Genomic DNA, 26,727 nt, shown 5'->3' on the forward strand with positions numbered 1-26,727 from the left:
GCGTTGCCTTCTCTTAACCTGCTTGTGTGGATTATTTCTTCCGCTCTTTGTCTTAGGCTCAGGACTAAGCCCTTGGGGTAGCCAAGCTTCAAGAAGGCCGCGATGATGTATTCAATTTCCTCCTCCAGGAATTCCTCGCTGCATATCCTGTAGGCACGCAGGAAGAAGCCCATGACTACCCCCTTTTTCGTCCTCTCATTGTGTGCCGACAGGTAGTGTATGAAGTCGTCACGGTTCGTAGGCTTTCTGTAAACCCTGAACAGGAGGCCCTCAGTTGTCTTTATTAACAGGGTATCCAGAAACGGAAGCTTTCCCTCTTCTTCCTCTGTCCTTTTGGTGGAGTGGATTCAGAAAGATGGATAGACTGGCATGCAGCAACATATATTGATATTGGCTCGAGAGGTGCAATATTGCTTTGTCACAATCTACTTCCTTCTGCCCATCCACTATATCTAAATGACTTCACATCATTTCCTCCAGTTTGTCCAGACATTCTTCTCTTGATAACATGAAAATTTGATCCTCTATGTGTTTTGTACATAATGTATATGCAGCAGAAGGGAAACACATGTGAAGGGCTTTAGTAATACCTTCTCTCAATCAGATCCAAAAATAATGCTCTCTTCCTGTCTCTATACTCAATTCATCAGTCGATTCTCTTAATATATGGCACTGAAGATAAGAAAAATACCTGTGCTACATTTCATATGTTCTGTTGAAGTATAGATAGACAGGTCCTAAGGAAATTGACTACTTGGGTTGCTCACTGCCATTACATGTAATGTTTCATCATATCTCTGCAAACAGTATCAACAAGTTCCAAGTATTTAGTCTTAAAATTATATTTTCGCCCATTATAATTCAGATAACCCAAGTCAAACACTTGAAAACAATACATGGTTGGCAAAAAAGAATTTAAATGGACCAAAAAATATCTGGGCATTTGTGATTCAATGCCCAAATGCTACAGATAAAATTTCATCACATCTCTGCAAATATTCAGACAAAATACTGAGTAAGTGGCTAGCTGTCAATGTCAGTGTGGTGAATTTTCAATCAACACATTGACTGCATCTCAATCATGCATAATTAAGTTCATCGTCAACAAGTGGCCATAGCTGCCCCAGCTGGTGCATTAATGTCAAAGAGATGTTTCATTACATCTCTGCAAACTGTCAGATAGTATCTTGATTACTAATGTTAATAGTGTAATTGGCCAACTATCTATCAGTGTCACAATAGGGTTGAATTTTTTAATCCAACTTTCATGTCAACTCTTTTATTTCTGAGTGCCAAATATCAGTTTCAGATTATCCTCATTAAATTTTCAGTACAACCACCAATATCATTTTAGAAGTGCATGCCCAAGCAATATATCACGTAAAAATTTAATATTAATTTTGTAAATTAAAATACATCAACGTAATTTGTTTTTCTTGGCAGAAATTACAAATAAAAACTTGCTAAAAGTGGTCTTCTTGACAAGTCCAGTAACACTTAAAAAAACATGTTTCTCATTTTATTTTCATCATAATAATAGGTTAGATAGGATGAAGTCTATATTACATTATTACAATAACCAAGAATATGTCATGCATGCTTAGTTATATATATGAAATTAAATAAAAAATAAAAAGAGCATTAGCTTATCTCACTTGTTCTTGCGGAACCCTTAGCCTCTTCACTCCGGGGCACATCGCACGTCTGGCAGCATTAGCTGCCCGACGTGCAATGTTGCGTCATAATAATCACATTATAAAAAATAAAGTCAGTGCTCAATCGTTCGTTCTCTTTCACCCGTGAATTTTGATAACCATAGAAAATATGATGAAGCCAGTTTAGATTGAATGGAGGTTACACAGGTACGACTACAATAAATATAATCAAGACGCCGATGTCGGCATCATCGCGTACCCACTTGCTCCTCATTACGCCTATGTAGGCGTCACCGTATGGAAGTGGTTAGGGACCTTTTGCGGAACCTTAGGGTTCCAGGGAACCCTGGTTGAGAAATGCTGGGTTAGACCAATTGATTTAGTTCTAGCCCTACTCCTACTACCTCAACATTCAAGATAGGTCTATCCTCAGATTTCTGTTAGTTTGTCTTCCACAACAAAGAAAAACAAATGTGGTGTCTAAAAGCTTGCGTCAATCTCAGAGATGTTGGTAATCACTTATTGATTTCTACCCAGAAAAACAGATATTACATTGATGTATTCTAATTCAGAAAATTAATATTTATTTTTTTATTGAAATATTGCTTAGGTGTGCACTTCTAAAAATTTACTCAACCACCTGTCCACATGGTTATAATTCAGATTAACCAAGTCAAACACTTGACTAAAAATCAAATAGACTAGAACATACCTGGGCACTACATTTACCCATGCCTTTATTACTGATGTTATTGTAATTGGCTATCTATCATTAACAGAGTGGGGCTGAATTTTTGGTAAGTCTAAAGACCTATCCTTGACTATGCAGTACAGTTTTGGTCTCCATCCTATAGAATGGATTGCAATTTACTGGAGTCAGTACAGAGGAGAATGACCAAAATTATACATGGGCTCAGAAATTTACTTTGAGAGGACAGGCTTAGGCACCTTAACTTACACTCTTTGGAAAAACACAGAGTGTGGGGTGATCTAATAGAGGTGTTCAAGTGGATCAAAGGTTTTAATAAGGGTAATGCAAACAAGGTCATATTAAGACAATAGGACAGGACTCACAGTAATGGATTTAAATTGAACAAATTTAGATTTAAGAAGGAAAGAGGCAAGAACTGGTTTACCAAGAGTAGCCTACAAATGGAATAGACTCAATACCCTAATACCCAAGTAGTGAGTACTGAAACTAATGGCTGTTTTAAGAAAAAGACAACTTTATGGATGGTGATGACAGGCAGTAATGTACATGGAACTGCCTAGTATAGGCCTTACGATCTCTTGCATTATCCTTCATTTTTATGTTTTTAAATGCACACCTAAACATTACTGCAATAGGAAATTATATATTAACTTTGTAAATTATAATTGCTAAAAGTGATACAATAGTGACAACTTGGACATCAACAAGCTTCAAGGTGCCATGTTTGATTTTGTTTGTTGTGGAAGACGGAATAAACAAATAATACATTGGTTTCGTCTAGTCTAACCTAGCCTAACATCTGATGGGGTATGCATTTAGCATCCCAAGAGGTCATAAGGGATGATGTCAGGGAATGATATGTTCATACGGGACTAGACATGCAACGCAAACATGGCATCTTGAAGCTCGTGTTGCAGCTCTGTTTTCGGACAATTTATAGTTTCATCTAACCAACGAATTTGTGATGTGGCTTATGTGTTTCTGGTGAGATTTGTTGTGTATTGAATGGTGGTGTGCATAATTTCCGTTGCAAATGCGTACTTTTCAAGTAATGATTTATTGATGTTATGCACTTAGGCCTACATCTCCACCCCAATGATCTTGGAGGACCTGTGGGAAATCGGGGATTTTGGGTGGGGAGAACTAATAAATCAAGTGATGCGCATTGCCAAACAGGACTAAAATCAACAAGAACACATAAATAATATATGAAAATACACAAATTTCACCTTTCAGGGCTGGACTGGCGCTGGCTCATGCAACCGCCATGTTATTGTTCAGCAGCGTTAACATACATATACCAAAGGCTTTTTCCCCCCTACATGGGGGGTAGCCAAAAAGAAAAAGGTATAGAAACCACTCCCACCCATTCCATTTCCTATATATTCCACTCCCCTCCACCCTCCTCCCTCCCTCTTATCTTGGCACCTGGATGACAGGTCATCCCTGCATCCTGTCCACTGCCCTGAGTCAGAAGCAGTGTCACAAGACACAGCACATCCACAGCAAGGCCGCTTCATAAATTCAGTGACCCCCCCCTCTCCGTCCCCTCATGCAGAAAAGGAGAAGACGGGGAGAAATCCCTTCTGGCTCCATCAATTTTTTTTTCTCATACATACTTCCTCACCCCCAATCCCCCACCCACTCCCCCTCATGCATCACAGCATCATCTATACACGACCCTTCTCCATTCACCCCTATCTTCTGTCCTATCCTGTCCTTCCTCCACAGACATTCCTCTCTTTTGTAATGCCCCTTTCACCCCATCCATCCATCTCATCCTAGGACGCCCCCTCATATTCACTCCTTCCACCTCTGCCTTCCACACTTCTTTTACTAATCTTTCTTTACTCATTCTTTCCATGTGTCCAAACCATCCTAATACCCTTTCATCAACCCTATCTCCCAGCTCCCTTTCCACCCCTGTTCTCCTCCTCACCTCCTCATTTCTCACTCTATCTAGCCTAGTAACCCCTATCATATTTCTCAGACATTTAATCTCAAACACATTCAAACTGCTCTCTTCCTCTCTCATGTTCCATATTTCTGCCCCGTACAATGCTGTTGGCACAATCACTCCTTCATATAACCTCCTATTAGCATCCATTCCCAGATGTCTATTTCTCATTACACTTTTCAATCCACCAAGGCATTTCCTCGCTTCTCTCAATCTACATTCTACCTCCACTCCCACTCCTCCCTTTCCTGCCACATTCGCACCCAAGGATCTAAAACTATCCACTTCCTCCAGTCTTTCACCCTTAATGCTCACCTCCAGCCTGCTGTAACTCTCTCCCCTTGTACATTTCATCACCTTACTTTTACCCACATTTATCTTCAGCTTCCTTCTTTCACACACCTTCTCAAACTCTGTCACTAACGTCCTCATTCCCTCCTCTCATCCTGCTACAAGCGCAGTGTCATCAGCAAACAACAACTGGCTCACCTCCTACTTTTCTCCATTTTCTTTAATCAACTCCAACCCCTGACCCACTATCCTTGCATTCACCTCTCGCACCACCCCATCCATGTAAAGATTGAACAGCCAGGGCGACATAACACATCCCTCACTAAGTCCCACCTTTACCTCAAACCATTCACTCCCTCCATTTATAATCCTAACATAAGCTCTACTACTCTCATAAAAACTCTTGACTGCTCTTAACAGCTTTCCTCCTATCCCATATATCTGCAGTACCTCCCATAGTGCCTTCCTGTCTACCCTGCCATAAGCTTTTTCCAGATCCATAAAAGCCCAAAAAACATCCTTACCTTTTCCTATAGCTTTCTCACATATGTCTTACCACAAAGATCTGATCTACACAACCCCTACCTAAGCCCACACTGTTCCTCACCAATTACTCCCTCTGTTCCTCTCCTAACCCTCTTAATCAAGACCCTCCCATAAGCCTTCCCAACTACACTCACACTTGTCCCCTTTTCCCTTGTAAAGTGGAACTATACAGGCACTCCTCCAGTCTTCCGGCACTCTACCCTCTCTCAAACAAACATTAAACCTCCTCACCAGCCAGTCCACCATCACTGTACCTCCTTTTTTCAGACATTCTGCATGGCATCCATCCAGACCAGGTGCCTTACCTGCTCTCATCATCTTAACAGCTGCTTTCACTTCATCCTTCCCTATTTCTCCTCCATTTTCCTCACTCATCACTGTCATTTTCTTAGCACTTCCCACTGCAACTACCTTTCCCTTCCTATCCTCCTTCACATTTAGCAATTCCCTAAAATACTCTGCCCACCTTCCTCTCACTGCCTTCTCTTCCATTATCATCTCTCCATCTGCACCTTTTACCTTTTCTTCTCTACTTGATTCACCTCCTTTTTCTCTTTTAATTTCCTGCCTTACGAAGAGAGGCTTAGGCACCTAAACTTACACTCTCTGGAAAGACGTAGAGTGCGGGGTGATCTAATAGAAGTGTTCAAGTGGATCAAAGGCTATAACAAGGGTGAAGCAAACAAGGTCATCATAATAAAACAACAGGGCAGGACTTGCAGTAATGGGTATAAACTGGACAAATTTAGACTTAAGAAAGAAATAGGCAAATAGCGATCACAACTTAGTCAGATTCAAACTCCTAAACAATTTTAGAATAGATACTTGTGCTTCTAAAATACCCGATTTCAGTAAAGCTCAGTTCATAGAACTACGTCAGGAGCTTCAGCTTACAGATTGGGAGGCAAAATTAAACGAAAGGCCTGTAGATCAGATGTGGGAAATATTTCAAAATACGCTCACTAAGATGATTCAAACTTACATTCCTTTTAAGGACAGACGTCCCCCAAATCAGGCTCGCCCAAAGTGGCTCGACAAAGAAACTGAAAAAAGTATTGCTAAAAAGAGACAGGCTTATAAGAAATATAAGTGCTCGGGTGCATCTAATGACTATGAAAGTTATGTATCAATACAGAGAGATTTAAAAAAGACAATAAGAAAAAGAAAATGACAATACGAAATGAACATCGCTGATAAATCCAAAGAGAATCCCAAAGAATTCTATAGTTACATTAGAGATAAAAAGGTTGTTAGGAATCACATTGGTCCACTATTATCTGCTGACGGTCAACTTGAATATTCAAATGAAGGAATGTGTAATATCTTAAACAATTATTTTAGCTCGGTATTCGTAAACGAAACACCTCAAAGTGAATTCCAAACTGAAACCTGTGAAAAGTCTGGGGTAAACTTACTCACTACGGTAAATATAACAAAAGAAAAAATTAAAAGGTGTATAGACAAACTCAAAGTTAATAAAACACCAGGGCCTGACGGTTGGCATCCAAGAATCTTAAAGGAAATGAAAAATGAGATTGTTGTTCCATTAGAAATTATTTTCAAGAAATCCATCATATCCGGAGATGTCCCAAGAGAATGGAAGCTAGCTAACGTTACTCCCATATTCAAAAAAGGTGACAAAAAGAAACCAAATAACTATAGGCCTATAAGTTTGACTTCGATCGTAGGAAAAATAATGGAAACTATCATCAGAGATGATATCGAATATCATTTAGAAAGTAACCATTTGATAAATGATAGCCAGCATGGTTTCAGACGGAAACATTCTTGCGTGACTAACTTACTCGAATTCTACAACACAGTTATCTCGAATTATGACAAAAGAAACAATATAGATTTAATATATCTAGACTTTGCAAAAGCTTTTGATACCGTCCTACACGAAAGACTACTTACTAAATTAGCTTTGCATGGAATAAGTGGTAGCCTATTAGGTTGGACTAGTAATTGGTTGAAAGGTCGAAAACAGAGAGTTGTTTTAAATGGAAAAACTTCTGGATGGAAAAGTGTTGCAAGTGGAGTTCCTCAGGGTTCCGTTCTTGGGCCACTTCTATTCATAGTATATATAAATGATATAGACCATGGACTAAAATCTACTGTTTCCAAATTTGCTGATGATACAAAACTGTGCGGAGTGGCAAATGATCACTCAAACCAATTAGATATTCAAGAAGATTTAGATCAATTACAGCAATGGTCTGAAAAGTGGCTAATGAAATTTAACACAGGTAAATGCAAGGTAATGCACATAGGTAAAAATAACAGTAAGTACGATTACAAGTTATTTGGAAATTCGTTAACAAAAGTGGATAGTGAAAAAGATCTCGGCGTAATTATCAGTAACGACCTCAAATCATCCAAGCAGTGTATTTCAGCCTCTGAGAAAGCAAATAAGATTCTGGGATTGATTGCGCGATCTTTTGATTTCAAAAGTCCATCACTCATTAACAAGCTATATAAATCGTTAGTTCGTCCACATTTGGAATATGCTGTTTCCTTATGGTCACCGAATCTCATTAAAGACATTGACAGACTGGAAAAAGTACAACGGCGAGCCACAAAACTGATTCCAAATATCAAAAATAAATCATACGAAAATCGACTTAAGCACATGAATCTGTTTTCCCTAAAAAAGCGTAGACTCAGAGGTGACTTCATACAGGTCTTTAAGATTTTAAAGGGAATTGACAACATCAAAAGTGACAAAATTTTCACATTGAATGAGAATCAGACAAGAAACAATGGTCTCAAACTGTCCGGAAATAGATTCAATTTGGAAGTAGGTAGAAACAACTTTGCCAACCGTGTAGTTAATGAATGGAATAAACTTCCTGCACAGGTAGTGCAATGTAGTTCAGTTCGAAGCTTTAAGAATCATTTAGATAAATACCTAAGTAAGATGCTGTAATGATTATAATTTATGTTATATTATTTGTTTTTGTTTTGTCATAATTTGTCTGGCTGATTTTCATTTATTATTAGTTATATGTCAATTTATAATCATGTACTATTTACCTGTTTGTTTGTTATTCAACTATACCTATGCATTTATTTGTGTATTTTATTTGTTATTTTTACATTGTTATAGTTTTAATTTATTATTTTAATTTATTATTTTTTGCATCCGACCTAGATATGGATCAAAAGGTCTCCTGTCGGCATGCTCCGCCTTTGTAAAACTGGTTTACTAATAGGGTGGTTGATGAATGGAGTAAACTTAGTAACCATGTAGTAAGCGCTGAAACTATCAGTTGTTTTAAAAAACGATTAGACAACTTTATGGATGGGGATGACAGGTGGTGATGGATGCGGAGCTGCCTAGTGTAGGCCTTATGGTCTCTTGCAGTCTCCTTTATTCTTATGTTCCAAAACATCTTTTTATTGCTTTCAAAATTTTCTGTCATACTCTTACCCCATTTCACATCTACTCTCCTCTTTGCTTCCTTTATCTTATGCTTAGCTTCCCTTTTCTTTACTTTGTACCTCTCATACGATCCCCTCGTCCTAATTTGCAGCCAATCTATGAATGCCTGCTTCTCTTCTACACATTTCTTTGCTTCCTCATCCCACCACTCACTACCCTTCCTTCTTTTTCCTCCCGCCCTCCTTGTTCCACACACCATCTTTGCACACCTTATGACTCCCTCCTTGAACCATCCCCATTCTTTCTCCACTCCTAGTTCTACTCTATCCTTTACTCCCTTCCACTCCTCTTTCAGTTTCTTCTTAAACTCACTCTCCTTTTTTCCCTCATTTAAGCAGTTCGCTCTAAGTACCTCCCTACCTTCTTCCCTTTTCCTCTTTCTCCACCGATTTTCCACTCTCAATTTACCTTCCACCATAAAATGATCTGATATTACCCCACTCTCTCCCCTTAAAACTTGTACATCCTTAACTCTTCCTACCATACTCCTGATCGCCACTATATAGTCCATTAATGCTCTATCTGCCACCCTTCCATCCACCACCCTCTCCCATGTGTACTTATGCTTGACTTTCTTCTTAAACACTGTATTTGCTATCATCAACTCTCAAGACACATCTCCATCATTTCTCCACTACGATTTTTACCTGGAACTCCATATTTCCCAATCACTTCGTCTATTGGTTGATTTCCTACCCTAGCATTAACCCCTTCCATACGGTGCCGCACACGTAGGCGTCATGGACTTGGATCTCGGTGGCAGCAGCCAATGCCAGCCGTACGACGTGTCGTAATAATACTCGCATCATAAAATATGGTCACCGCTTATATCGATCGTTCTCTCTTCACCCGTGAATTTTGATAACCATAGAAAATGCGATTACAAAAGAATTAGAAAGAATGTCATTATGGAGGGGCGACTACAATAAATATAATCAAGACGCCGATATGGCAGCCTCGCGAATACACTCGCTCCCCATGACGCCTACGTGTGCGGCACCGTATGGAAGGGGTTAAGATCTCCCAATACAACTACATTGACATTTCTCCCTAATCCCTCTATGCACTCGTTTATATCTACCCAAAAAGCCTCCCTTTCCTCTACGCTCTTCTCACTAACAGGTCCATACGCACTTACAAAAACCCACATCTCCCTTCCCAGCTTCACCTTCATCCACATCAACCTTGATGAAACCTCCTTCCACTCCACTACCCACTTATCTCTTCACTTACTAGTATAGCCACCACTTCTCTCCCTCATCCCCTCTTCACTCCTGAGTATCTCCCTGCTACACTCCCAAACTCATAGTTGCCCTTTCCTTTCATTTTAGTTTCACTCAAAGCCAGTACATCTATCTTTCTTCTCACAAACATACTGCCTATCTCCTCCCTTTTACTCTCATCTGTACCACATCCACGCACATTAAAAGACCCTCTTATGCCTTTTCTTTTCTTTTTAGGAATGTCCCCTTTCGGGGCTACAGGTAATAGGACTTCTAATCCCATCCCCGTTCCGTTTTTTGACGCCTTTTACGACTCAAGTGGAAAGACTTGGTGGTAGCATTCTCTTCCCCCACCACAGGGTCGGCAAAAACAGAAAATGAATACTTAGAGAAATGGTACAGGACAGCAACAAGGGGTTGGGGAACAGCATAATGGAGGGACAGTCGTAGTATAAAAGTGTCATCATTTCTCTATGAAGAGTGTTCCTCTATCATAGACAAAATGATGTGTGGCTTTGGTCCGTAGGAGTGCCTCATATAGACCACAGGGTCGACGAAAACAGAAAATGAATACTTAGAGAAATGGTACAGGACAAAATGATGTGTGGCTCTGGTCCGTAGGAGTGCCTCATATAGACCACAGGGTCGGCGAAAACAGAAAATGAATACTTAGAGAAATGGTACAGGACAGCAACAAGGGGTTGGGGGACAGCATAATGGAGGGACAGTCGTAGTATAAAAGTGTCATAATTTCTCTATGAAGAGTTTTCCTCTATCGTAGACAAAATGATGTGTGGCTCTGGTCCGTAGGAGCGCCCCATATAGACCCTAAAGTATCAACTGCATGCTACTTTGCCACAATATCATGCAGTCAATATCCCAGATGGGGAGCAGTGTTAACAATGAATCCAAAAATTTCTAGCTTTTAGTTTCACACAACCAACGTTTTTCTCGTGTGTTTCTGCTGAGACATGTTGTCTATTCATTGATTGTGTACATCATTTCCGTCACAAATGTGTAGTTTTCAAGTAATGAATATTTCAACTTATGCCTACATCTGGGTTTCTGTTATTGTTTAGCAGCGTTGCCACATTTATGATTTATCCACTACATTTAGCTAATTTTATTATTGTGGTTTCTAATTTATGGAAAATATGGTTACGATTTAGTTTATTAGCTAATAGTTAAGATAGATAAACACACATTTATACTAATACATACATATACCAAAGGCTTTTTCCCCCTTCCATGGGGGGTAGCCAAAAAGAAAAAGGCATAGAAACCACTCCCACCCATTTCATTTCCCATATATTCCACTCCCCTCCACCCTCCCTTCTATCTTGGCACCTCCTGGATGACGGGTCATCCCTGCATCCTCTCCACTGCCCTGAGTCAGAAGCAGTGTCGCAAGACACAGCACATCCACAGCAAGGCTACTTCATAAATTCAGTGACCCCCCCTCTCCGTCCCCTCATGCAAAAAATGAGAAGATGGGGAGAAATCCCTTCAGGCTGCGTCAAATTTTTTATCATACATACTTCCCCACCCCCCATCTGCCACCCACTCCCCCTCATGCATCACAGCATCATCTATACACAACCCTTCTCCATTCACCCCTATCTTCTGTCCTCTCCCGTCCTTCCTCTACAGACATTCCTCTCTTTTGTAAAGCCCCTTTCACCCCATCCATCCATCTCTTCCTAGGACGCCCTCTCATATTCACTCCTTCCACCTCCACCTTCCACACTTCTTTTACTAATCTTTCTTTACTCATTCTTTCCATGTGTCCAAACCATCCTAATACCCTTTCATCAACTCTATCTCCCAGCTCCCTTTCCACCCGTTCTCCTCCTCACCTCCTCATTTCTCACTCTATTTAGCCTAGTAACCCCTATCATACTTCTCAGATATTTCATCTCAAACACATTCAAACTCCTTCTCTCTTCCTCTCTCATGTTCCCTGCCCCGTACAATGCTGTTACCTCCTCTTAGCATCCATTCCCAGATGTCAATTTCTCATTACACTTTTTAATCCACCAAGGCATTTACTCGCTTCTCTCAATCTACATTCTACCTCCACCCCCACTCCTCCCTTTCCTGTCACATTCGCACCCAAGTATCTGAAACTATTCACTTAGCCTAGTAACCCTTATCATACATCTCAGACAATTCATCTCGAACACATTCAAACTCCTTCTCTCTTCCTCTCTCATGTTCCATGTTTCTGCCCCGTACAATGCTGTTACCTCCTCTTAGCATCCATTCCCAGATGTCAATTTCTCATTACACTTTTTAATCCACCAAGGCATTTACTCGCTTCTCTCAATCTACATTCTACCTCCACCCCCACTCCTCCCTTTCCTGTCACATTCGCACCCAAGTATCTGAAACTATTCACTTCCTCCATTTTCTCACCCTTAATGCTTAATCCAGCCTGATGTTATGTTACTAAGAGTGCTTTGGTGGGGATTGGAGGTGTCTGGGGGGCAAAGCCCCCAGCTAGGTTAGGTTGAGGTGAGGTTAGGTTAGGTTGTTAGGTTAGGTTTGGTTAGATTAGGCAAAGCCCCCAGCTAGGTTAGGTTAGGATGAGGTTAGGATGAGGTTAGGTTGAGGTTAGGTTAGGTTTGGTTAGGTTGAGGTTAGGTTAGGTTTGGTTAGGTTAGGCAAAGCCCCCAGCTAGGTTAGGTTAGGTTGAGGTTAGGTTAGGTTGAGGTTAGGTTAGGTTGAGGTTAGGTTAGGTTAGGTTAGGTTAGGTTAGGTTGAGGTTGAGGTTAAGGTTAGGTTAAGTTAGTTGTACACAAAATCACAACTCTCGGTTCTCTTGAAGTTTCATGAATTTATTCCCTAATTTAGGGTTAGCAACTCTTGCATGGGTGGAGTGGCCTTCGCTAAATGTAGCTGATATAGTGAAAAAAAAACAAAAATTGTTGTTAACGCTGCCGAACAATAACATGGTGGTCGCGTGAGCCGGCACCAGTCCGGCCCTAAAAGTTGAAATTTATGTATTTTTATCAATTTTTTGTGTTCTTGTTCATTTTTTACCTGTTTGGCAATGTGCATTACTCAATTTATTAGTTCTCCCCACCCAAAAACCCCAATTTCCCACAGGTCCCCCAAGATCGTTGGGGAGATGTAGGTCTAGGTGCATAACTTCAATAATTCATTAATTGAAAAATCTGCATTTGTGATGGAAATGATGTACACCATCATTCAATACACAACAAATCTCAACAGAAACACATAAGCCACATTACAAATTCGTTGGTTGGGTGAAACTATAAATTGACCCTGATTTCTAGCATATTTCTTGTTACAAGATTTTTTGTTATTGTTTTCCACCAAGAAAAATAGATATTACATTGATGTACTTTAATCTACCAAATTGATATTCAGTTTTGTATTAATATATTACATAGGTGTGAACTTCCTTGATAGCACCAAAATTCAATTCAGTTTTCATGTGCAACAGAACTGAAAAAAATAATAATAAGTAAATGTAAATGACACAAGAACAGAGATGCTCAATCAGAATTGTCCAGGTGTTACATTTACCACCCAGTCAGTACAAGCCAAACAAGGCCCTGTCAGGCAGGTGGTGGTGATGGATATGGAGCTGCCTAGTGTGGGCCTTATGGTCTCTTCCAGTCTCCTTTATTCTTATGTTCTTATGTTCAGGCATCATGCAGATCATCTAGTTGGACCAGAGGGGGATAGTGACCCTTCCTAAACAGGTTTACCTAAACGCAAGCTGTGTCAGGCTGTGGGAGAAAGATACTTTTTTTTTTTTTTTTGCATATTGTTTACCTTGAGTCAATTTATACACCTGCACATATATCTTGCCTTAAATGCCACAATAACAGGGGCCATAACAATATGTTCAGACAAGGCATTCCAGTGCTTTATAGCTTTTATGGTAAACCAGTGTCCCTTCACTGTGGTTCTCCAGTAGTCTGCTGGAGAGTAGTGTCCTTCATTCCCAAAGTGCTGAAATTACCTGGGTAGTTGAATGGGTTTATATTATTATTACTATTTCTTTTTTTTATATGAAGTATTTGGGTGCTGACTCGACCACCCACTAAGTGTAAGTGGCTTTAGTACATATAACTGTAGTTGTCTTACTATAAAACCTATTTCTTCTGTCGTTTTACCGGAAGACCCATACATTCCGTATAAATCCATCTTATCCAAATACGGGGATTACTCAAGCGAAATTGTTTTAACGATACAAATCATACATGCTGGTAATCGTGCTACTCAAACTGATAATGAATCATCGAATTTAACGGTACTTCAAATGTCCACTTTAGTTTGATGGATCGATAATATTACTCTCCAAAATCTAAACAAATAACTGAAAAACTTACCCTGTTCCTACATCTATTATACATGGTGGTAGTCGTCCCGTCATTTTGAGTCGTAGTTCCAGCACAAACACACACCCTACACCTCTTTCAACTTATCTATGTTGGGTGTAAACACTTCCGCCGCCCGTCAGACAACTATAACGAAAGACATCTGTAAGTCTATCATTGGTTGCATACCTTAACACCAGAACAAACCTTTTCTCTAATTGGTGTAAATTAATTCCTGACCAGCTTTTGGAAAACAATATATCAAAAACAAGAAAACGAAATCACGGAGAAATAGAATGACGATTAACGATTTGAAGCAAATACATGAGATAAATTATAAGGTACAAGGAGGCACAATAATAGACGCAAACTTCAAAATACCAGATTAATAAAAAAAAAAAAAGAAATAGGCACGATATATATATATATATATATATATATATATATATATATATATATATATATATATATTTATATATATACCATAGACTCATAGAAGACATGGAACTGATGAACCCCAAAATAACTGAGAATGAAGTGAAAAGAGTACTGAAGAAACTGAAAAATAATCACCAGAACCAGGCAAATGTAAGCCAGAATTCTATAAAACACTAGTGCGCCAGAAAGAAGACATAGAAAATATAACTAGAGAGAATGTATAGAAACTATAACTAGAAAGAATGTATAGAAACTATAACTAGATGCTACAGTACACAGGAGTGATACCAGAGAAGTGGAAGCCATACCAACATACATGACATCATGTACGACCATGATACCACATACCAACATACATATACCAAAGGCTTTTTCCCCCTTACAAGGGAGGTAGAAAAAAAAAATCCCACCCATTCCATCCCAAACATACTCCACTTCCCTCCCTCTTATCTTGGCACCTCCTGGATGACGGGTCATCCCTGCTTCATGCCCACTCCCCTGAGTCAGAAGCAGTATCGCAAGACACAGCACATCCACAGCAAGGCCGCTTCATTAAATCGGCGACCCCCCCCCTCTCCGTCCCCTCACGTAGAAATGGAGAAGACAGGGAGAAGTCCCTTCAGGGTGCGTCAATTTATTTCTCACACATACTCCCTCACCACCATCCCCCATCCACTCCCTCTCATGCATCACAGCATCATCCATACACAACCATTCTCCATCCACCCCTATTTCCTGTCCTCTCCCGCCCTCCCTCAAAAGACATTCCCCTCTTTCCTAAAGCCCCTTTTATCCCATCCATTCATTTCATCCTAGGTCGCTCCCTCTTGTTCACTCCTTCCATACCTCTCTTAATAGTCTTTCTTCACTCATTATTTCCATGTGTCCAAACTATCCCAATACTCTTTCATCAACCCTACCTCCCAACTCCCTTTCCACTCCTCTTCACCCAATTTCTCACTCTATACAGCCTAGTAACCCATATCATACTTCTCAGACACCTGATCTCAAACACATTCAAACTCCTCCTCTCTTCCTCTTTTATGTTCCATGTTTCTGCCCCGTACACTGCTGTCGGCACAATCACTCCTTTATACAATCTCCTCTTAGCATCCATTCCCAAATGTCCATTTTTCATGCCACTTTTTAATCCCCCAAAACATTTACGCGCTTCTCTCAATCTACATTCTACCTCCACCTCCATTCTTCCATTTCCCACTACATTCGCATCCATTTTCTCGCTCATCACGGTCATTTTCTTTGCGCTTCCCACTGCAACTATCTTTCCCCCCCTATCCTCCTTCACATTTAACCACTCCCTAAAATACTTTGCCCATCTTCCTCTTACTGCCTTCTCTTCCATTATCATCTTTCCATCTGCACCTTTTACCTTTTCTTCTCTACTTGATTCGCCTTCTCTTCCTCTCTTAATTTCTGTCCAAAAATCTTTTTACTTTCAAAATTTTCTGTCATACTCTTACCCTCATTTCACATCTGCTCTCCACTTTGCCTCATTTATCTTATGCTTTACTCTCTTATGCTTTACCTCTCATATGATTCTCTCGCCCTATTTTGTAACCAATCTGTGAAAGCTCGCTTCTTCTCTTCTACAACCTTCTTTGTTTCCTCATCCCACCACTCACTACCCTTCTTTCTATTTCCTCCCATCCTCCTTGTTCAACACATCTTTGCACTCCTTGTGACTCCCTCCCTGAACCATCCACATCCCTCTTCCACTCCTGGTTCTATGCTATCCTTCACTCCCTCCCACTCCTCTCTCAGCTTCTTATACCCCTTTTCATTTTCTTTCTCATCTAAAGAGTTCACTCTAAGCACCTCCCTACCTTTTCCTCTTTCTCCATCTATTCTTCACTCTCAACTTACCTTTCACCAAAAAATTATCTGATATTACCCCACTCTCTCCCCTTAGAACATGTACATCCTTAACTCTTCCTACTATACTCCTGGTTACCACTATATAGTCCATTAATACTCTATCTACCACCCTTCCATCCACCACCTTCTCCCATGTGTACTTATGCTTGACTTTCTTCCGAAACACTGTATTTGCTATCATCAACTCTCTTTTTAGACACATCTCATTCATCAACTCTCCACTACAATTTTTCCTGGAACTCCACACTTCCCAACCACTCTGTCGGGTTATTAAGACTCGTTGAAGCTCGTACACTGCTTTATTATTGTTATGTAAGGTTTACTAACATAAACATTAAGCATGAAGATCGACATGCGCAATAGCAATGGTAATAAGAATGTTATGCAAAGCAATAATACAACACCCCTCCTCAATAAGCTGCAAAAGAAAGCATATTGATGACATATCAAACTAGAGTAAATCTTTAGAGTTAAGAACCAAATTAGATACTGTACTTGTGGTACATACACAGTCAATAATAAATCATTTCAGGTTGTACATTGGGTTGACACTCTGCCGGACCTTCTAACTTCGGTTTGTGATGGACTAGGTACACTAGGTTTAGTACTAGGACAAACAATAGATGTAGATGCACCTTTAGGAATATCACTGACATATGTGGAATCATCAGAAGAACCGAGCAGGGTGAGAGTCCCTTCTTTGGATTCATTGTTAGGCAATTTACTGTGTTCACCTGTGTGTATGAGAGAGTGTCGGTTCCTTCTTATTGTGGAGCCTGCATCTGTCAGGACTTTGTATGATCTCGGTTGAGTCAGTCTCTGTGTTACTTCTCCATAACGTTCTTGGTCTCGTATGTATACTTTATCACCTGCTTGAAGAGCTGGCAATGTCTGGATACGATGGTGGTTGTTGTAGTTCTTAGAGTATTTCTCTCTATAGAGTTCCTCTTTTTCTAGTAAGTCATCTTGGTTATATCCCTTTGGTATCAATGTATCAGGGAGTACTGGCAACTTTGTTCTGATTTTTCTACTCATCAGTATTTCACTTGGGGTCAAACCATTTCTGAGTGGAGCTGAACGATAAGCAAGTAGTCCTAAGTAAGGGTTAGCATTCTTTTTAAGGATGTTTTTAGCTGTCTGGACTGCCCGTTCTGCCTCCCCATTTGCCTGTGGGTGTAGGGGTGATGACGTAACATGGGTAAACCCCCAACTCTTGGCAAATTCTTTGAACTCATGGCTGGAGTACTGAGGTCCATTGTCGGATACAACAGTTTCAGGAATTCCGTGTATAGAGAAAATATCTGCCAGAGCTGTTGTGACTGCAATAGTTGTGGTATTTTTCAGTTCTCTGAACTCAAACCATCGACTGGAATAATCAACTGCAATGATGTATGACTTACCCTCTAATTCAAAAAGATCTGTACCAATTCGGCTCCAAGGTTTTCCTGGAAAGGACATTGGTAAGAGAGATTCCTTTGGTTCAGGTCGTAGCTTAGCACAAATATGGCACTTGTTAACCATAGATTCTATCTGCTTTGTGATGAGAGGCCACCAAACTGAGTAACTTGCTCGTCCTTGGCACTTAGTAATTCCTAAATGACCTTCATGTAAAGCATTGAGAATTTCTAGCTGTAGAGAGGTTGGAACAACAATACGGTTGTTGAACATTAGTAGTCCTTGGTTGACTGTCAAATGCTGTTTTTCTCCCAATAGGGTTTCAAGAGTGGCTGAGAAGGCATTATTGAAGGCCACCCATCTAGACAATAAGCTTGTACTTGTTTGCAGATGACATCTGCTTGTTGAGCTGCTTTGATCTCTCCCAGGCGTCGTTCTGTAGCTGGGATAACTTTAAAATTACCCTCTTGACTTTCTTCTACTTCTTCTATAAGCTCTAGATCAGCTTTTGTAGGAAGACTTGTAGGAGCACGTGATAAAGCATCAGCTGTGTTCTGATGAACGCCTTGTACATATGTCACTTCTGGTGAATATCTTGCTAGTCGAAGACGAAAGCGAAGAATTCTAGGCGGAAGTTTTGACAAATCAGTACTTGAGAGCAAAGGCACTAAAGGGTGGTGATCTGTCTCAAGCTTGAAAACTGTTCCTAAAATGTAGTCCTTAAACTTTTCACAAGCCCAAGTAGCTGCTAAAGCCTCTTTTTCAATAACTGCATACCTCTTCTCAGTGTCACTGAGTGATCTTGAAGCATAAGCAATAGGACGACGGTGCCCTGTGTCATCCACTTGTATAAGAACAGCGCCAAGGCCGTCTTGACAAGCATCTGCAGCAATAATACATTTCTTGTTTGGGTCATAATGGGCTAGGATCTCTGTGGACACAAGTTTCTTCTTAAATGTTTGAAATGCAGCTTCTTGTGGTTGGTCCCAGAACCATTGTTGACTTTTCCTTAAAAGCTGACGAAGTGGTTCATTTACACTGGCCAAATCAGGAATGAACTTAGCGAGCTGATTAACCATACCGTTGAATCTTTGTAGTTCTGTTACATTCATTGGTCTTGGGAAATCTTGGACAGCTTTGGTTTTTCCTGGATCTGCTTCAATGCCTTTCTCTGAAATGATGTGGCCCAAGAATTTCATGTGTCCTTTCGAAAACTCGCATTTGTCGTTTAGGGTGATTCCTGCTCCCTGTAGTCGACGTAACACTTCTCGAACTCGATTGTCATGAATCTCCTGTGTGGGCCCATGGATGAGGATATCATCCATGTGGCAAACAATTCCTTCCAAACCTTCCAGTATGGTTGACATGGTTCTTTGGAAGATTTCAGGGGCGGAGCTAATGCCGAAGGGCAAACGATTGAAGCAATAACGCCCAAATGGGGTCACAAAGGTTGTTAGCAACCTCGATTCTTCATCAAGTGGTATCTGCCAGAATCCAGAGTTGGCATCAAGTTTCGTAAAAACTTTACTACCTCGTAACTTGGCAAGATTCTCGTCCACACTGGCCATAGGGTGTATTTCTCTCTTCACGGCTTTATTCAAAGGTGTCAGATCCACACAAATTCTCACATCTCCATTAGGTTTTACAACGTTGACCATCCCTGAGCACCACTCTGTAGGAACAGTTACAGGTGAAATGACTTTTTGGTGAACCATGGACTGTAGTTTCTCTTTTACCTTAGGTAGCAGAGGATGGGGTACCCGTCTTGGAGTATAAAGGCAATGAGGAGTAGCATCTTCGTGCAAAGAAATTCTGTATGTAGACTTGAGTAGACCTAGTCCTTTGAAGAGCTTAGGAAATTCTTCCTTGAAGTTCACTGCATTTTCTATGCTATACACTTCTTTAGCAGGTTTAAGTAGTTTGAGAGCTTCAATAGCTGATTTGGACAAAAGATTATTACCCTGACCTGTCATAACATACACATTTTCTATATGTCTCCTATCACCTAATTCAAGTACAGCATCTACAATTTTCCCTTTAATAAGGTGATTGAGATTCACTTCCCCTGGTCGTCGGAAGTCACTATCTGCCTTTGTGAGGTTACACTCCTTAAGCCAAGGTGTTTTGTCACTAACAATTGTCACTTTGGATCCACAATCAAGTTTAAAGTTAGTCACTTTCCTATCTATTGTGACATCAACTGACCAAAAATTCTCACTAGCAGATTTGACTTCCCCTAACATAAAAGAATTATCTACAATTTCATCACAATCATTGTCAATTCCGTATACAGATTGCGAACGTAGGCAAGCTGAAGCATAATGGCCCACTTTAGAACACTTAAAACACTTAGCTTTAGAATTTCTGGCTGGGCAGTTTTTCTTGGCATGTCCGTCATTATTCCCGCACCACTTACATCTGGGTGAGCTAAAACCAGACGTTTTATTTGGAGATTCCCCTCTCTTCTTTCCTGTCTGTTTCGGTTTCGGTGCCTCACGTACATTTTCATTCAGGTTTCTTTTGTGCACTAGTTTCCTCGTTGAAGATGTACTGGTACCTTTCCGCTTATTCGTGTACTCTACTGTAGCTTCCAATTTACCAGTAAGTACTTGCTTGTGCGTTGTGGAGATTTCTGCTGCTCGAAGACTTTCAATCACTTTGTCGAGGCTTGGGACTGGCCGTTCACGGAGTAGTCGTTCTCTCCCTGCTTCATCCGATGTACCAACGACAATTCTGTCGCGGATGAGTGAGTCTTTCAAAGTGTCAAACTCACACGATTCACTGAGTTGCCGCAGACGGAGCACGCACTCATCTACTGATTCGTTGCTCTTCTGAATGGCTGAGTTGAACAGAAACCGTTCATACAAGACATTTCGCTGGGGCACAAACTGCTTCTGCAACTCTTCAATAATTCTAGCAGGTTTCTTCTTGTCTTGCTCTGACAGCGTAAGAAGAGAATTCATAACTTTTTTGCACTCAGGTCCCATGACAGTACAAAGCGTGGCTGCTACTATTTCCATTCCCTCAGGGTTATCTGTTCCATAATTTTTTTTTTTAAATTTTGACCTCAAATTAGTAGCAATAGTGTAGTAGTGCCATGAGTTTTCAAAATCCTTCCAGTTCTCCACTACGTCCCCTTTCAAAGACATAGGTGGGGGTGCTGGAATGTCGACATTGTAGACTATTCTTCCTCGAGAACGTTATCCGCGACGCTGTTACCTACACGGAACACGCCAAGAGGAAGACGGTAACTGCTATGGATGTCGTCTACGACGTCGAACGCCAGGGCACAACCACTACGGTTTCGGAGGTTTAATTGAGAACATATGTCGTTCACTGTGGCCTAATGTTCGTCTTCAGTAGTAGGGAGTAGGTCTACACTGTTCACGATTAGCCTAGGGCAGCGTAACACTGTCAGCACTACAGATGTGAATGATCTTCGGTCGTCCGTCGTGGGCGTTTACGTAAACAACGTTCACTGTGGCCTAATGTTCGTCTTCAGTAGTAGGAAGTAGGTCTACACTGTTCACGATTAGCCTAGGGTAGCGTAACACTGTCAGCACTACAGATGTGAATGATCTTCGGTCGTCCGTCGTGGGCGTTTACGTAAACAACGAGGGGAAACTTATGTAACATCTGAGGGATACGCATGCACTTTCTCCGAACTCAGCAGTCTGGCACGATTTTCACACGCAAATATTGGCAGTACGTCTATTATCTTCGTGATTTTCCCGTTCCAGGATGTTCACTGAAGTTTATAGCGTATCTCACGAGACGTGGTTTCTTGTTATACGACTAAGACCCATGTACATACATACATATACCAAGGCTTTTTCCCCCTATCAAGGGAGGTAGCCAAAAAGGGAAAGGCATAAAAACACTCCCACCCATTTCATCCCTAAATACATTCCACACCCCTCCCACCCTCCCTCTCATCTGAGCACCTCCTGGATGACGGGTCATCCCTACACCTTGCCCACCGCCCTGGGTCAGAAGCAGTGTCGTAAGACACAGCACATCCACAGCAAGGCCGTTTCATTTAATCGGCGACCCCCCCTCTCTGTCCCCCCTTGCATATAAGGAGAGGACGGGAAGAAATACCTTCGGGCTGCGTCAAAATTTGCTCACACATACTACCTCACCCCCACCCCCCCGCCCATTCCTCCTCATGCAATCACAACATCATCCATATACAACCATTCTCCATTCACCTCTGTCTTCCATCCTCTCCCTTCCTTCCTCAACAGACATTCCCCTCTTCCCCAAAGCCCCCTTCACCCCATCCATCCACCTCATCCTAGGACGTCCCCTCATGTTCACTCCCTCCACATCTGCCTTCCATACCTCTTTTACTAGTCTTTCTTCACTCATTCTTTCCATGTGTCCAAACCATCCTAATATTCTTTCATCAACCCTATCTCCCAGCTTCTTTTTCACCCCTGTTCTCCTCCTCATTTCTCACTCTATCTAGCCTAGTAACCCCCACCATACTTCTCAGACACCTCATCTCAAACACATTCAAACTCCTTCTCTCTTCTTCTCTTATGTTCCACGTTTCTGCCCCATACAGTGCTGTTGGCACAATCACTCCTTCATACAGTCTCCTCTTCGCATCCATTCCTAAATGTCTATTCCTCATTACACTCTTTAATCCACCAAGGCATTTACTCGCTTCTCTCAATCTACATTCTACCTCCACCTTCACTCCACCTTTTCCTGCTACACTTGCACTCAAGTATCTAAAACTATCCACTTCCTCCAGTCGCTCTCCCTTAATGTTCACTTCCAGTCTACTGCCACTTTCACCCCTTGTACATCTCATCACCTTACTTTTACCCACATTTATCTTTAGCTTTCTTCTATCACATACTCTCCCAAACTCTGCCACCAGCTTCCTCAATCCTTCCTCCGATCCTGCCACAAGCGCAGTGTCGTCCGCAAACAACAGCTGGCTCACCTCCCACTTTTCTTCATTTTCTTTAACCATCTCCAATCCCTGACCCACTACCCTTGCATTCACCTCTCGCACCACCCCATCCATGTATAAGTTGAACAGCCAGGGCGACATAACGCATCCTTGACGAAGTCCCACCTTTACCTCAAACCACTCACTCTCTCCATTTCTAATCCTGACACAAGCTCTACTACTATCATAAAAACTCTTGACAGCTCCCAGAAGCTTTCCTCCTATCCCATAGGTCTGCATAACCTCCCACAGTGCCTTTCTGTCTACCCTATCATAAGCCTTTTCCAGATCCATAAAAGCCCAAAAAAACATCCTTCCCCTTTCCTATAGCTTTCTCACATATCTGTCTTACCACAAAGATCTGATCTACACAACCTCTACCCGTCCTAAATCCACACTGTTCCTCACCAATTACTCCTTCTGTTCCTCTCCTAATCCTCTCAATCAAGATCCTCCCATAAGCCTTCCCAACTACACTTAACAAGCTAATCCCTCTGAAACTACTACATTCACACTTGTCCCCTTTTCCCTTGTAAAGAGGAACTATACAGGCACTCCTCCAGTCCTCCGGTACTCTACCCTCTCTCCAGCAAACATTGAATAACCTCACCAGCCAGTCCACCATCACTGTACCTCCCTTTTTCAGACATTCTGCATGGCATCCATCCAGACCAGGTGCCTTACCTGCTTTCATCATCTTAACAACTGCCTTCACCTCATCTTTCCTTATTTCTCCTCCATTCTCCTCACTCATCACTCTCATTTTCTTCGCATTTCCCACTGCAGCTATCTTTCCTTCCCTATCCTCCTTCACATTTAGCAACTCCCTAAAATATTCTGCACATCTTCCCCTTACTGCCTTCTCTTCCATTATCATCTCTCCTTCTGCACCTTTTACATTTTCTTCTCTACTTGATTCGCCTCCTCTTCCTCTCTTAATTTCTTTCCAAAACATCTTTTTATTACTTTCAAAATTTTCTGTCATACTCTTACCCCATTTCACATCTGCTCTCCTCTTTGCCTCCTTTACCTTTTGCTTTACTTCTCTTTTCTTTTCTTTGTACCTCTCATATGACTCCCTCGTCCTCTTTTGTAACCAATCTGTGAATGCTCGCTTCTTCTCTTCTACAACCTTCTTTGTTTCCTCATCCCACCATTCACTACCCTTTCTTCTATTTCCCCCTGTCCTTCTTGTTCCACACACCATCCTTGCACACTTTATGACTCTTTCCTTGAACCATCCCCATTCCTCCTCCACACCCATCTCTACTCCATCCTTTACTCCCTCCCACTCCTCCTTCAGCTTCTTTCCGTACTCCTTCTCCTTTTCCTTTTCATTCAAGGAGTTCACTCTAAGAACCTCCCTACCTTTTGTCCCTTTCCTCTTTCTCCATCTATCCTCCACTCTTAACTTACCTTCCACCAAAAAATGATCTGATATTCCCCCACCCTCTCCCCTTAGCACATGTACATCCTTAACTCTTCCTATCATAATCCTATTTACCACTACATAATCCATTAGCGCTCTATCTACCACCCTTCCCTCCACCACCCTCTCCCATGTGTACTTATGCTTGACTTTCTTCCGAAACACTGTATTTGCTATCATCAACTCTCTTTCTAGACACATTTCCACCATAAAAGACCCATGTAAATAGTCTAAAAACCACTTGCTGCCACCATGTCGGGTTATTAAGACTCGTGGAAGCTCGTACACTGCTTTATTATTGTTATGTAAGGTTTACCAACATAAACATTAAGCGTGAACATCGACATGCGCAATAGCAATGGTAATAAGAATGTTATGCAAAGCAATAATACAACACACTCCATCTATTGGTTAATTTCCTATCCTAGCATTAAGGTCTCTCAATACAACTACATTGACATTTTTCTCTAATCCCTCTACGCACTCATCTAAATCCACCCAAAAAGCTTCCCTTTTCTCTACACTCTTCTCACTACCGGGCCCATATGGACTTACAAACCCACATCTCCTTTTCCGGTTTCTCCTTCATCCACATTAACCTTGAAGAAACCTCCTCCCACTCCATCATACGCCTACCTATCTCTTCACTTACAAGCATAGTCACCCCTCCTCTCCCTCGTTCCCTCTTCACTCCTGAGAACCTCCCAACTACACTCCCAAATTCACACTCGCCCCTCCCTCTCAACTTAGTTTCAAAGCCAACACATCCATCTTTCTTCTCACAAACATACTGCCTATCTCGTACCTTTTACTCTCATCTGTACCACATCCACGCACATTAAAAGATCCAAACCTTATGGTACTGGTTGGAAAACTCCTAGACCATCTTATGCCTTTATTTATTTATTATTATTATTTTTTTTTTTTTAGGAATGTTCCCTATGGGGCAACAGGGAGAAGGATGCCTAGTCCTGTTTCCGTTCCGTTTCTTGTCGCCTCGCACGATTCAAGTGGGAAGACTTGGTAGCAGTATTCTTTTTCCCCACCACAGGGTTAGGCGAAAAAAAAAATGAATATTCAGAAAAAATGTACAGGACAGTAGCAAGGGGTGGGAGGACAGCATAACAGAGGGACAGTCGCAGTATAATAAAGCATCATAATTTCTCTATGAACAGAGATTTCCTCTATCACAGACAAAACGATGTGTGAATCTGGTCCGTAGGGGCGCCCCATTTAGATCCTAAAGTATCAGCTGCATGCTACTTAGTCACAATAACATGCAGTCAATACCCCAGCCAATACCCAAGTGGAGCCGAAGTTGTTACGAATACGCGTTAGTGTCTTAAAGGTCAGATATCAACAGATATACTATTCACTAAAAATAATCGAAAAAGTACTTTTTAAAAGCATACAAATAAAGTTTTTACCTATTACAGAAGAATTTATTCAGAAAATTCACTTTTAATTGCGACTCGCATACCACTTTTCCGAAGTCTAGATATTCAGAATAACAATATTGTTTGTTTGGCAACTGTGACGTCACGAACGCGGAATTCCCCGAACCTTTCCCGAAGCGCACGGGCGGAATGTTTCGAATAGCAGACGACGCAATGAAATGAAGACAAAACTGTTTTTTGCCAAATTTAATAAGATGTAGAGGGTGGAATTATATAGAATACTGTCAGTATGTTTTTTTATGTACATTAAACTGTAAATACAAAAAGTTATGGAAGTCTTGATATCTGACCTTTAAAGGTCAGATATCAACAGATATACCATTCGCTAAAAATCATCGTATTGCTCGAAAAAGTACTTTTTAAAAGCATACAAATAAAGTTTTTACCTATTACAGAAGAATTTATTCAGAAAATTCACTTTTAATTGCGACTCGCATACCACTTTTCCGAAGTCTAGATATTCAGAATAACAATATTGTTTGTTTGGCAACTGTGACGTCACGATATCAAGACTTCCATAACTTTTTGTATTTACAGTTTAATGTACATAAAAAAAACATACTGACAATATTCTATATAATTCCACCCTCTACATCTTATCAAATTTGGTAAAAAACAGTTTTGTCTTCATTTCATTGCGTCGTCTGCTATTCGAAACATTCCGCCCGTGCGCTTCGGGAAAGGTTCGGGGAATTCCGCGTTCTTGACGTCACAGTTGCCAAACAAACAATATTGTTATTCTGAATATCTAGACTTCGGAAAAGTGGTATGCGAGTCGCAATTAAAAGTGAATTTTCTGAATAAATTCTTCTGTAATAGGTAAAAACTTTATTTGTATGCTTTTAAAAAGTACTTTTTCGATTATTTTTAGTGAATGGTATATCTGTTGATATCTGACCTTAAGGGTTGATTCACACTATCGGTCCGGTCACGCTCCACTCTCGGTCTGCTCCACTCTCGGTCAC

The 26,727-nt window shown here is 41.0% G+C and overlaps 1 protein-coding gene across 1 annotated transcript in view; it reads right to left on the reverse strand.

The window, feature by feature from the left end:
* Arp3 (Actin-related protein 3) overlaps positions 1–14,352 on the reverse strand; it is a 197,927-nt gene extending 183,575 nt beyond the window's left edge. The window contains exon 1 of the mRNA XM_076199005.1: positions 14,194–14,352. Coding sequence (XP_076055120.1) covers positions 14,194–14,237 — 44 coding nt within the window. The 5' untranslated portion in view covers positions 14,238–14,352. The remainder of the gene's footprint in view (positions 1–14,193) is intronic.
* Between the last annotated feature and the right edge of the window lie 12,375 nt (positions 14,353–26,727).

Source organism: Oratosquilla oratoria, chromosome 15, assembly GCF_046742065.1.
Source record: "Oratosquilla oratoria isolate Oo_2021 chromosome 15, ASM4674206v1, whole genome shotgun sequence".
Classification (NCBI taxonomy): Eukaryota; Metazoa; Arthropoda; class Malacostraca; order Stomatopoda; family Squillidae; genus Oratosquilla; species Oratosquilla oratoria.